Raw genomic sequence first — 13,161 nt, 5'->3', positions numbered from 1 at the left:
GCAGCCAAGTCTCCAAAGGGAGGGGATCATGCTCTGCTTCAGTATGTCACAGTACATGTTGGCATCCATGGTTCCCTCCATGATCTGTAGCCCCCCAGCGCCGGTAGCACTCATGCAGCCCCAGACCATGACACTCCAACCACCATGATTGACTGTAGGCAAGACACACTTGTCTTTGTACTCCTCATCTGGTTGCCACCACAAATGCTTCACACCATCTGAACCAAATCAGTTTATCTTGGTGTCATCAGACCACAGGACATGGTTCCAGTAATCCATGTCCTTAGTCTGCTTGTCTTCAGCAAACTGTTTGCGGCTTTCTTGTGCATCATCTTTAGAAGAGGCTTCCTTCTGGGACGACAGCCATGCAGACCAATTTGATGTCGTGTGCAGCGTTTGGTCTGAGCACTGACAGACTGACCCCCCCACCCCTTCAACCTCTGCAGCAATGCTGGCAGCACTAATACGCCTATTTCCCAAAGACAACCTCTGGATATGATGCTGAGCACGTGCACTCAACTTCTTTGGTCAACCATGGCGAGGCCTGCTCTGAGTGGAACCTGTCCTGTTAAACCGCTGTATGGTCTTGGCCACCGTGCTGCAGCTCAGTTTCAGGGTCTTGGAAGTTTTCTTATAGCCTAGGGCCTAGTCCATCTTTATGTAGAGCAACAATCCTTTTTTTCAGATCCTCAGAGAGTTTTGCCATGAGGTGCCATGTTGAACTTCCAGTGACCAGTAAGAGTGAGAGAAATACCAAATGTAACACCTGCTCCCCATTCACACCTGAGACCTTGTAACACAAACGAGTCACATGACACCTGGGAGGGAAAATGGCTAATTGGGCCCAATTTGGACCTTGTCACTTAGGGGTGGACTCACTTTTGTTGCCAGAGGGTTAGACATTAATGGTGGTTTGTTGAGTTATTTTAGGGGGGGGGGGGGAGGGGGGACAGCAAATTTACATGTTATATAAACTGTACACTGACTACGTCACATTGTAACAAAGTGTCATTTCTTCAGTGTTGTCACATGAAAAGAGAGAATCAAATATTTACAAAAATGTGAGGGGTGGACTCACTTCTGGGAGATACTGTAACTCTCTCTCACTCGCTCTATAACTAACTTACATGATCCTGCAAAGTAACGTACATAAAACACGATGGCGTGAAGCTCTTAGGATTTAAATCTACTTTAGAGGTCAGTCACTCATAAAACTCTCCTTTGTAAGTTCTTTAGGAACAGGGTTGGTGTCGGTGTGATATAAAAACAGTTTAACCTCTTCAAGGCGGCGCCTTCCGGCCCTTTAAGGGGTGTCAGGCACGGTTTTAGGGTCACATGAACAGAAAAGGTCTCGATCACAAGGGGAGATCGGGACCTTTCCGTGAGACACAGGTATATGTGCTGGGAGCGCGCAGGGCAAGCACTCAGCACATGGTACGCAAATATGCGGCCGCTTGGCGTCAAGGCCCAGCTGCCGGGAGGTCGCATATTTGCGTACAGTCGGCGTCAAGGGGTTAAAGAATGAATGAGCGCTACCTTCACAGGATGGAGGTTTGTCGTCGTAATAATCTTGTGTAGAGGTCCGGCTAGCTTCACAGGTAGCTTTGGTTCTTTGCTGAGTCCTTGAGGCTTGGTGTAATAATCCAGTTTCTCACGCGGGAAGAAATTATTAATGACTGTGACGCAATCATGCTGACCTGATGATAAAGGACAGAAACTGTACAATGGACAAGTTACAAGACAAAAAAGCAAGCAAATTACGGGGGGTACAGTTCTGCTAAACAGTTTGCATTTAGGGCTCCATGCATGCTAGAGTTTTTTTAAGCTAAAAATAAACGTTGGTGAAAAAATGCGGGTAATAGCGGTTTTTTAGTAGCGTTCAGAAGCATTTTCATCTTATTAGCGCTTTTACATGTAGAAAAGGGAAAAAAAAAAAAAAGCTAAAAAAAGAACCAACACCAAAAAAAGCTCTACAAAAACAAAATTTTTTTTTCTACTTTTAGATACTAAAGCTCAAAAAAATGCTAATAGCCTTCAGTAGTGTGCATGGACACATAGAACACCATTTACCTTTTAGGAGCAGAAAAGGCTAACAGCAGCTTAAAATATCACTAGTGTATGGAGCCCAAAATAGAGAACTAAAGATCTATATCTAAGAATCAGGACCTCCTTCCGCCTGCTGGTGACCCCTCTAGTGATTAGACATGCGTGGTTCGATTATCTCCAAAACTAAATTTGGACTAATTTTTACTTTTACGAATCACAATAGTAACAAATCCGAAATAACGAAACGAAATTCAGACGAAATTTGAAAACAAAAAAAAATAGAATAGAAAAATAGAATAGAAAAAAAAACCCCCCAAAAGAATAGATAGAATATAACCACCTTGTACATCCCCCATGACCCTTCGCATTATTTGAATAAAAATGAATAAATATTAACACCTCTTTATTAGCTCTTCATTTGTCCCCTACGATCCAGCACAGATTCACTTCCGGGCCGATGGGCGCCTAGCATCATTCAACCCATTTCCTGTGAGCCCAGAATGTGTTATTAGGCTGGCCTGAGCTCACAGGAGAACGCTGCAAAGTGCAGAACCATGACTATTTCTCTCTGTAGCATTCAGGACTGGCCTTCTACCGAGGAATTAAAGGACTGGCAATGTCAAGCAACCAGACCCATTGAAAAAAATATCTAAAAAAATTACACTAAAAGGGTGATGGAGTGCTCATCTGGAGTGGGCTTTAGAAGAAAAAATAAATAAAAAATGATCGTAACAGACAAATTCCAGAAAAATTATTTTAACCCCACCAACCTTTCTATGTTCCCAGAAACAAACGATTGGCGGTTTTACCTACAAAAGCTGCCATTTGCGCCGCTGTCCGCCCCACCGAGTTGACGGCATCAGTGTCCGCTCCGGCCTCGAGCATCATCCACACAATGTCTTTGTTTCCTGCAAGACAAACCAGCCAGAGAGAAGTGCATTATTACTCTGAGAGGTGATAATTGGTGTCCTCCTCGCGGGGTGAATGTGATGTTGGTAATTTGAAAGGTGTGCGGCGCAGTCAGCAACCATTAATTATCTTACTCTCTTTTCCATTTGTGAAGCTGCAAAAACACGTTACTCTAAGGTGAGGATGACATGACATGGGTTTACACTGTTCCAAAGAAAAAAGCAACACTTCACAATATGTCGCGGCTCTGAAACCTGCATGTTAGGTATTAAATTGCACCCATCATGCTGAAAGGATTTTTGAAAAGTGGAGGAACAAGAGAACAAAAGAAAATACAATTTAGAAGAAGTTCTAAAGTGCAAACATTACCTTTCATAAATTACTGTCTCTTAGAATAGTGGTGGTCAACTTACTAGACACTGGGGGCCTCAAACATGGTTCCAGATATCAAAAGGGGGCTGTAAATATTACTACAAACATACTACCGGAGCCGGCCGGCCCCCGCCAGGGCACGCCGCCAGAGCCGGCCGGCCCCCGCCAGGGCACGCCGCCAGAGCCGGCCGGCACCCCGCCAGGGCACGCCGCCAGAGCCGGCCGGCACGCCGCCAGAGCCGGCCGGCACGCCGCCAGAGCCGGCCGGCACGCCGCCAGAGCCGGCCGGCACGCCGCCAGAGCCGGCCGGCGGCCAGACCGAGCCGGCCGGCACCCCGCCAGAGCCGGCCAGACCGAGCCGGCCGGCACCCCGCCAGAGCCGGCCAGACCGAGCCGGCCGGCACCCCGCCAGAGCCGGCCAGACCGAGCCGGCCGGCACCCCGCCAGAGCCGGCCAGACCGAGCCGGCCGGCACCCCGCCAGAGCCGGCCAGACCGAGCCGGCCGGCACCCCGCCAGAGCCGGCCAGACCGAGCCGGCCGGCACCCCGCCAGAGCCGGCCGGCACGCCGCCAGAGCCGGCCGGCACGCCGCCAGAGCCGGCCGGCACGCCGCCAGAGCTTGGACAGGGACAGCGGGCATATTACAGGAGATGGTCAAAGTTGGCAGGAGGATGGGAGTACCTGAAAACTATTCAAGGAGTGCCGACTACAACAAATGTTAACTGGTCTATAGTTGCCAGCTTCAGTCTTAGTCTATTACAAAAACTGAGGTCAAATCCAATAAGGAAAGTATAAAAACACTACCCCACTATTCAAAATTTTTTTAACTAAGACTTGTACACCTTGCATTTAATGTACCCTCAATGTATTGATCTTATTATACCTAAAAGTTCAATTAGATAGCCCATAAAGATAAATTTAAATCAGCTTTTACTGCAGTAATCCCCTTTATTACAAAGGATTCCCCCCCGCAATACATTTTTCTGCCACTAGAAGTCCTCATGCTGATGGTCAGCATCATTCTACCGGGTTCCTTTGAGCTCAGGTCGCCTTGGACTCACCATTAACCTATGACTAGGCAGTGAAAGGAGATGAAGTACAGTCATTTTCTAGCAAGTTCAGAAGCACGATGCAAAAATCTGAAATTGTAAATAATTAAGGTTTTTGTGCTTCGACTTGTAAAACAAAAAGTCCTTCAGAGCGATGGGTATTAAAAAAACTCATCCCTTTTGCTGCCAGGAGCGCAAGTCGTATGGACCTGGCAGCAGGAGAAATCACACAAGCGGACTTCTAGCTGTCAGATGAAGGAAGTCTTGTGCCTCGGGCAATGCTGGATTGCTTTCATACACACTGGAAACAGGCTGCCCCCATGTGCAGGATCCGCTTGCCCATATGTGGGACCATGACTGGCATAGTGGGTCCTGCCGGGTAGAGGAGAGGGAGCAGAGCGGACACATCTGCTCTCCTCCCCTTCTTGTTGCTGACCCGGTAGCGACGTGTAAAATGTCTCAACTGGGTCCCCATGCCGGGCAAAATGGCTGGGAAAGTATGTACTGGAATTCAATCTGCATTGCATTACATTCAGTGGAGCACAGAGGAGATGTCTCATTAAAGAGAACCTGTCAAAAAAAAAAAAAAAAAAAAACGGGACTATGTGATGGAAAAAAAATTAAGCAAAATAGAAATAAATAAAAACGTAAAACATGTAAGTTACACCCGAGCATATAAAATCCCCCCCCCCCCCAAAAAAAACCAAACCTTTTTTTGAGGCCCCCTCACCCCTATAAAAACCCATGTATGAATGTAAAATGTGTCAGAGGTGTCCACACATCAGAATGTCGATGGTATAAACATTGCATATTGCCGCGCACACCAGAGTGATGACAATATTTGTAGCACTAACCTCCTCCATAATGGTAAACTGATGACCTATAGGGGGGCTTTTAAAATTTTGCCTATAGAAAATAAAGGATACTGAAGTTTGCCGCCATTTCGCAGGCACATGTAACTTTGTTTGACATGTTGGGTATCCATTTACTCGGTGCAACCTCATCTCATCTTTCACCATAAATTGGGTAATTTATTGCACCTGTGTGCCCTAAAATTAACTTTAGTGTAATTTTTACTGAACTATTGTGTGACATAAAAGAAATTGGAACTACCACTATTTTATTCTCTAGGGTGCCTGCTTTTAGAAAATATATGTTTGGGGGGGTTATGCAATCTTCAGACCTAACATGGTTTCTTTAACCACCTCCCGCCATATAGTAATATGATGGACGCAAGGTGGTTCTCTCGTTCATAGGTCTTCCCATTCTCATCGCGCATGCGTGGCTCAGGGAGCACACAGCACGGCTATCGGCGGTGCGCTGTGTCCCTCGGACACAGTGGATCACCGATCCACGGAAAGAGCCAAAGATGTCGGCTCGGTCATGTGATCAGCTGTGTCCAATCACAGCTGATCGCATGTAAACAGGGAAATGCTGGTTATCGGCATTTCTCTCCTCTCGAGCTGTCACGCTGACAAAGGAGAGGAGAGCTAGTAATCGGCTTTATGAGGAGGGGACATGTAAACTGATCATCAGGGCACTGATGATCAGTGTGCCCTGATGATCTGTGTAGCCCCAGCAGCGCCACCTGTCGGTGTCCATCAGTGCCTTGTGTCAGTGCTCATCAGTCCCTCGTGCCAGTACCCATCAGTGCCACATATCAGTGCCCATCTGAGCTGCCTTTCAGTGTCACCCATCAGTGCCAGTCAGTGCTGCCTATCAGTGCCAGTCAGTGCAATGTATCAGTGCTAATCAGTGATGCCTGTCAACGCCCATCAGTGCCACCTACCAGTGCTTCCTCATCAGTGCAGCCTATCAATGCCCATCGATGCAGCCTCATTAGCACACATCAGTGAAGGAGAAAAATCACTTATTTACAAAATTTTATAACGAAAACTAAGAAAAAACTTTTTTTTTTTTCAAAATATTCAGTGGTGTTGTTTGTTTAAGAAAAAATAAAAAACCCCGAGGTGATTAAAACCACCAAAATAAAGCTCTGTCACAAAAAAAATGCTAAAAATTTCATATGGGTACAGTGTTGCTAGACCACGCAATTTTCATTCAAAGTGCGTCAGCGCTGAAAGCTGGAAATTGGCCTGGCGGGAAGGGGGTATAATTGCCCTGTAGGCGAGGGGTTAAACATGTGTGCAAAAAAACTCCAAAACTGCTCTGACAGCGAAAGGGTAAGCTGACTATGTGTAAAGAAATGAAAAATCTATGGCTGTGAATTATATACATTTTTGCAATAAAGATATATTGAGCAAAAGTTTTCAACAAATTACTGAACGCCTTTCACAGCTCATACAGCTTAGTAAATGAATGCCGCCTCTCTACCCGTCCCCTTAGCAGGCACCTTGTTATTAGCGGAGCTCAGCCAGACTGAACAATCTCTGGCGAGGCACCGGAGACCCAACCTAGGAGAAGGTCAGAGAATTACAAATGCCGATCAAATCAAATTTTCAGCCCGCTTGCTCTGTGTGTATATCTAAAAAAACTCAAAACACTAAATATATGCCTTGATACACCTTCGAGTGTACGGCTCATTACAGCTTATTGTGCTCTGCTCCCTGAATGCATTCCGGGACAATGTGACATTTAAAGCAAAGTGCTCTGACTAATCAGGTCTAAATGGGAGTTGAAGTTAAAAGCAAAAACCTCTGTAGAGATGTGTGGCTTGCTGCTCTGAGATTGGAGGGCTTACAAAAGCGATGGTGAGATACACTATATTGCCAAAAGTATTGGTCGGCCTGCCTTTCCACGCACATGAACTTTAATGGCCTCCCAGTCTTAGTCCGTAGGGTTCAATATTGAGTTGGCCCCGCCCTTTGCAGCTATAACAGCTTCAACTCTTCTGGGAAGGCCGTCCACAAGGTTTAGGAGGGTGTCTATGGGAAGGTTGGACCATTCTTCCAGAAGCACATTTGTGAGGTCAGGCACTGATGTCGGGGGAGGAGGCCTGGCTCGCAGTCTCCGCTCTAATTCATCCCAAAGGTGTTCTATGGGGTTGAGGTCAGGACTCTGTGCAGGACAGTCAAGTTCCTTTACCCCAAACTGGATCCTCCATGTCTTTATGGACCTTGCTTTGTGCACTGGTGTGCAGTCATGTTGGAACAGGAAGGTGCCATCCCCAAACTCTTCCCATAAAGTTGGATTATGAAATTGTCCAAAATGTCTTGGTATGCCAACGCCTTAAGAGTTCCCTTCACTAGAACTATGGGGCCAAGTCCTACCCCTGAAAAACAACCCCACACCATAATCCCCCCTCCACCAAACTTTACACTTGGCACAATGCAGTCAGGCAAGTACCATTCTTCTGGCAACCGTCAAACCCAGACACGTCCATCGGATTGCCAGACAGAGAAGCACGTTTGGTCACTCCAGAGAACACGTCTCCACTGCTCTAGAGTCCAGTGGCGGCGTGCTTGACACCACAGCATCTGATGCTTTGCATTACACTTGGTGATTTAAGGCTTGGATGCAGCTGCTCGGCCATGGAAACCCATTCCATGAAGCTCTCTATACACTGTTGGGCTCATCTGAGGGCCACACCAAGTTTGGAGGTCTTTAGCTATTGACTCTGCAGACAGTTTGTGACTTCTGTGCACTGTGCGCTTCAGCATGCGCTGACCCCGCCCTGTCATGTGACGTGGCCTACCACTTGGTGGCTGAGTTGCTGTTGTTCCCAGTTGCTTCCACTTTGTTATAATCCCACTAACAGTTGAGCGTGGAATATTTAGTAGCCAGGAAATGTCACGGATGGACTTATTGCACAGGTGGCCACCTATCACGGGACCACGCTTGGAGTCACTGAGCTCCTGAGAGCGACCAATTCTTTCACCAATGTTTGTAGAAGCCGTCTGCATGCCTAGGGGATGATTGTATACACCTGTGGCCAAGGAGGGGATTGCAATACCTAAATCCAATGATTTGGAGGGGTGTCCCAATACTTTTGGTAATATAGTGTATGTGAACCCAATGACCGGAGCTATCAGCCAGCCTGAGATGACGTCCATGCACAATCTAACATTCTAGCTACATGCAGACATAGATGGTATGCTCTAGTAGCCCATATGTTTGTATTTATGCCTGAGGAGGAGGGAGCAGGGAGGAGATACCATCGCTCTACCATTGCTACATTGCCAAAGAAACAATAGAGATCAACGTTATCAGCTCTGTCCAAATGATCCTCACATATGTTTTATGAGAGCACCAAATAAACAGTCCAAGGGGTACATATATAGGGATGAAACTGCATGTACATTCATTTTGTTAGAACAGGGGTCTGCAGACTTTCTAAACAAAGGGCCAGGTTGCTTTCCTTCAGACTTTAGGCTGGACTATGGCCAGTGAGCGTAAGCTATGCCCCATTGTTGGTGTCACTGGGTGACATAGTTCCCCATCCTTGGGGGGTCAGTGAGAGGAATGGTGCCCCATCCTTGGGGGGTCAGTGAGAGGAATGGTGCCCCATCCTTGGGGGGTCAGTGAGAGGAATGGTGCCCCATCCTTGGGGGGTCAGTGAGAGGAGTAGAGTTCCATCATTTGGATCATTGGCGGGGGGGGGATTTGGAAACACATTATGTCCACTAGATGCAGCTGATAATCACAGGAAATAAATACTTATTTGCTATGATCGCAGCTCCATCTAGTGCCCATAATGCAGGATTTTCCTAAATCAATCTTATTATGAATTAGTAACAAACTGGAGAGAAAAGAACCTAATTTTGTCCTAATTCACACAAAGTGAATGTATGTGGAGTTTCACTGGATGAATAGTTCTGCATGTTTTTTTTTTTTTTATATAAAAACACAACTTTTAAATATTTTTAGTAATTGTTGAGAGAAAGAAACATCAACAGCCTTTCAGGCTCTGAAACCAGCCGTCCTTCAGGGTTATTAAACAGATATCCATTTTATAGCCTGGAAGAAGAGGGGAAATTCTTGAACCCTGAAATGCGTTGGTTGTTAGACTGTATATATGTGAATCTTTGACTTCTGGTTCTCTTTGCCACAGGGCGCCCCACTGTTGAGAGAAGGCCCACTGGAGCCACTGTGCCTGGTCTTAAAACTAAAACCAAAAATGTAATATATTACCAATCATTAGACATGGTAGCTGCATTAGTTTTCTTTTTTTTTTAGGCTTCTTTCCGATTATTTAGATTCCCCTTGCATGAATGGTATTAAGAGTAAACGCACCGTCACCTCATTCACTAAAGTGAACAAGCTCTGCCCAAAGTCAATGCTCAACTCCACTCTCTAATCCTTTGGTTAATTAACCCCAAAAGTAAGTATTGTTTAAAGCTGAAATTGAATCTGCCTCTAAAATTTGCCTTCCATCTTTCCTATTTCCCCCTCATTAACATGCGCTTTAAAATGTTTAAATAGAATCTTTCCATTTTAAATTACATATCTTATTTTAGACCCAGTGACTGGGTCTCCGTGCTTCTTAATACAATGAAGGCAGATTATGACTGGTGGGAGGGACAAGCAGGGAGCTGTACATAGCTTCCTGAAAACAGCACAGCACCCTGCTTCAGTACTCCTCAAGAACCCCCAGTCCTGATACAAGCAGTGGGCTGGCTCCTCTTGGGAGGAGTTATGCAAATATAAAAATGCCTTGATAAGTGGAGGTCAGCCTAGAGGGGTAGGCGTTCCTAGGCAGACTAAATATTTTCATGTAAACTGCCCTAGGTATTACCCATGTGTGATGTGGAGTTTCCACTATCGAAATAACTGAAATGCAATAAAATTAGACATTAAGGCTGGGAAAGAAAAAAAAAAAAAACAAAAACAAAAAAAAATTATATGTAGCAGAATATATTTTGGCCTAAATTTATGAAGAAAATTTAAAAAAATAAATAGGATAGGTTTTATAGCAGAAAGAAAAAAAATAAAAAATATATATATATATATATATATATATATATATATATATATATATATATATATATATATATATATATATATATATATATATAAAATTTATTTTTTTATTATTATTTTATATGCACACATGTATACTTTTTTCCCAGTCTTTTTTCATTTATAGCGCAAAAAAAAAAAAAAAAAAAAAAAAAAAAAACCACACAACTCAGTACCACCAAAAGAAAGTTCTATCTGTGGGAATTAATAAATTTCATTTACGTACAGCGGTGCATGACTGCGAAATCATCAGTTAAAGTAACACAGCGCCGTATAAATGGCCTGGTCATGAAGAAGAAACTTCCGTTTCATCTCCAAAACGGAAAGTAAAAGGAAAATCTCCCCATCAGTACACTGATTCCCACAATCCCCTTGTTTAAAATTTAATGAGAGTGCCAAACAGTCCAAAAGCAATTATCAGTATTGGTTCACCAACAACTACCAATAGAAGACCCAAAGCGTTTCAGGGACTCAAAGACCTCCCCCTCCAATGGATCTGACAATCACATTAAATATTTATTTTCTGTGATCATCAGCTCCATCTAATGGTCAACTTGCTGCATTTTCCTGATTCACTCTATTCTGAATGAATACCGTTCAACGTGTAGAAAATAGCATTGCGTTTGATTTTGTCTCCATTTGCCCAGAACAGATTTTTTTTTTTTTTAATAAATTCACCCCATTATGTTAATGGACCCTAATGCAAAGCACATGCTATTGGTAATAAGACCCGTGTGTGTCACATGCTAGAATGGTAAGAAAGCAGTGATCTAGCGCTCAGATTACCTGATAGACAGGCGAACATCAGGGCGGTGTATCCATGTTCATGTTCATTACAATTGACGTCTGCTCCATGCTGCAGGAGTAGTTTACACATATCCTCCTTCCCCTTGTAGGCGGAGTGCATCAGTGGGGTCATTCCATGCTGGAAAACAAGAAACATTAGGATAGCTGGTAACATGGTCTAAGATTTCAGTTCAGATCCCGCATTTCTGGCGGGATCAACAGGTATTCTTCTGTACTTGCAGAAAAAGCATGAAAAAAAAAAAAAATGAAAAAACTAATGCAGCTTCCACATACAGCAAGAAAACAAACTGCAGCACTGGCTGGCAAGATTGGATAGCACAAATCCAAACCTGGAGAGTACTGAACTGGCCAGCAATGAGTCCAGATCTCAATCCCATAGAGCAGTGGTCTCCAAATGGCCTGTGGCAGGATGCAGCCATTTGCTTGCTTTTATCGGGCCCTTGGGGCACTATTTATTCCACTGACACCAACAAATTCCTCCCAATGATACCAAGAATGGAACCCAATGACATCAAAGATGGGGCACAGGTCATCCCAATGACACCAAAGATGGGGCACAGGTCATCCCAATGACACCAAAGATGGGGCACAGGTCATCCCAATGACACCAAAGATGGGGCACAGGTCATCCCAATGACACCAAAGATGGGGCACAGGTCATCCCAATGACACCAAAGATGGGGCACAATTTCTCCCAGTGACACCAAAGATGGGGCTTTACTCACACTGATGCAAGGATATTTTCCAGTCCGGCCCCCCGAACGTCTGTTGGACAGTAAACTGGCCCTTTGCTTAGAAAGTTTGGAGACCCCTGACAGAGCTCCTGTGGAGAGATCTCAGAACAGTAGTTAGGAACGCTTCCAATCTGAGATACTGGAGCAGTTGGTGAAAGAAGAGCGATCCAAAATTCCGGCAGAGAGATGGAAAAAACTCATCGATGGTTAAAGGAAGCCATTGATTTCAGGTATTTTTTCCAAGAGGTGTGCGACCAAATACATTGAGGGTGCCAATAATTCTGTCCAGTCCATTTTTGGGGTTTTGTTTGGAATGAGTCAGATTTGGCTTTTTGTTTCTCCCCTTTTTATGTGTCATACCAATTACAAAACAAAAAAATAAAAACAGGAGAATGTAATATTTGTAATTACAACAATTTTCTCGGCGAAGAGGTGCATTATCTGACTGAAATGCAGGGGGGACAATATTTGTGGCCATGACTGTATCAGAACCACCATTAAAGTGTTACTAAACCCCCAACAGTACAATCAGTCTGTATTTGCAGTAAAGCATGCTTGTTATAGTCACTGTGGAATCTAAGGGGTTAATCCTCTGCATTGTGGAAAATCTTTGTTTATCCTGACTTCTCTGATCCTCCCCTTCTTCCAGTACTCCCCTCTTACCTCCTGATAAGACATATCGTTTGGAGACATTTGCACATGCTCAGTCTGGTTTTGTTTTTTTTCTCGGGAGAGTGCATGTGATCAGCACAGGGCCAATAAGCACTGTCCATACAAAGGTCACAGGTCCTGCATCCTCCTAGAACAGAAAAATCTCCTCCAAGCTTTAACCAGTGCTTGGCCTGACACTGATAGAAGTCACAAGACTGCTATATACTGCTAATAAAAAGGTATTTAGCGGTTTAGATTAAAATAATTGCATTTCCATGCTGTGTGTACTGTGGGAGAGCGGATCCAGTGAATGCAGGGGTCCGGGGAGACCAGATACAGTGAATGCAGGGGTCCGGGGAGACCAGATACAGTGAATGCAGGGGTCCGGGGAGACCAGATACAGTGAATGCAGGGGTCCGGGGAGACCAGATACAGTGAATGCAGGGGTCCGGGGAGACCAGATACAGTGAATGCAGGGGTCCGGGGAGACCAGATACAGTGAATGCAGGGGTCCGGGGAGACCAGATACAGTGAATGCAGGGGTCCGGGGAGACCAGATACAGTGAATGCAGGGGTCCGGGGAGACCAGATACAGTGAATGCAGGGGTCCGGGGAGACCAGATACAGTGAATGCAGGGGTCCGGGGAGACCAGATACAGTGAATGCTGGGTCCGG

The 13,161-nt window shown here is 45.0% G+C and overlaps 1 protein-coding gene across 2 annotated transcripts in view; it reads right to left on the bottom strand.

Moving 5' to 3' along the window:
• ANKMY2 (ankyrin repeat and MYND domain containing 2) overlaps positions 1–13,161 on the bottom strand; it is a 51,621-nt gene that overhangs the window by 19,461 nt on the left and 18,999 nt on the right. For both annotated transcript variants that reach the window (XM_089660249.1, XM_089660250.1), the window contains exons 3-5: positions 11,081–11,219; positions 2,856–2,954; positions 1,537–1,697 (exon numbers count right to left, since the gene is read on the bottom strand). In XM_089660249.1, coding sequence (XP_089516375.1) covers positions 1,537–1,697; positions 2,856–2,954; positions 11,081–11,219 — 399 coding nt within the window. The remainder of the gene's footprint in view (positions 1–1,536; positions 1,698–2,855; positions 2,955–11,080; positions 11,220–13,161) is intronic.

This window comes from Staurois parvus, unplaced genomic scaffold (genome assembly GCF_062004578.1).
Source record: "Staurois parvus isolate SC_StPar_1 unplaced genomic scaffold, SC_StPar_1.0 ptg001220l, whole genome shotgun sequence".
NCBI classification, from domain to species: Eukaryota; Metazoa; Chordata; class Amphibia; order Anura; family Ranidae; genus Staurois; species Staurois parvus.
Note: the sequence above shows the minus strand (reverse complement) of the source record. Positions and strands in the feature narration are given on the sequence as shown.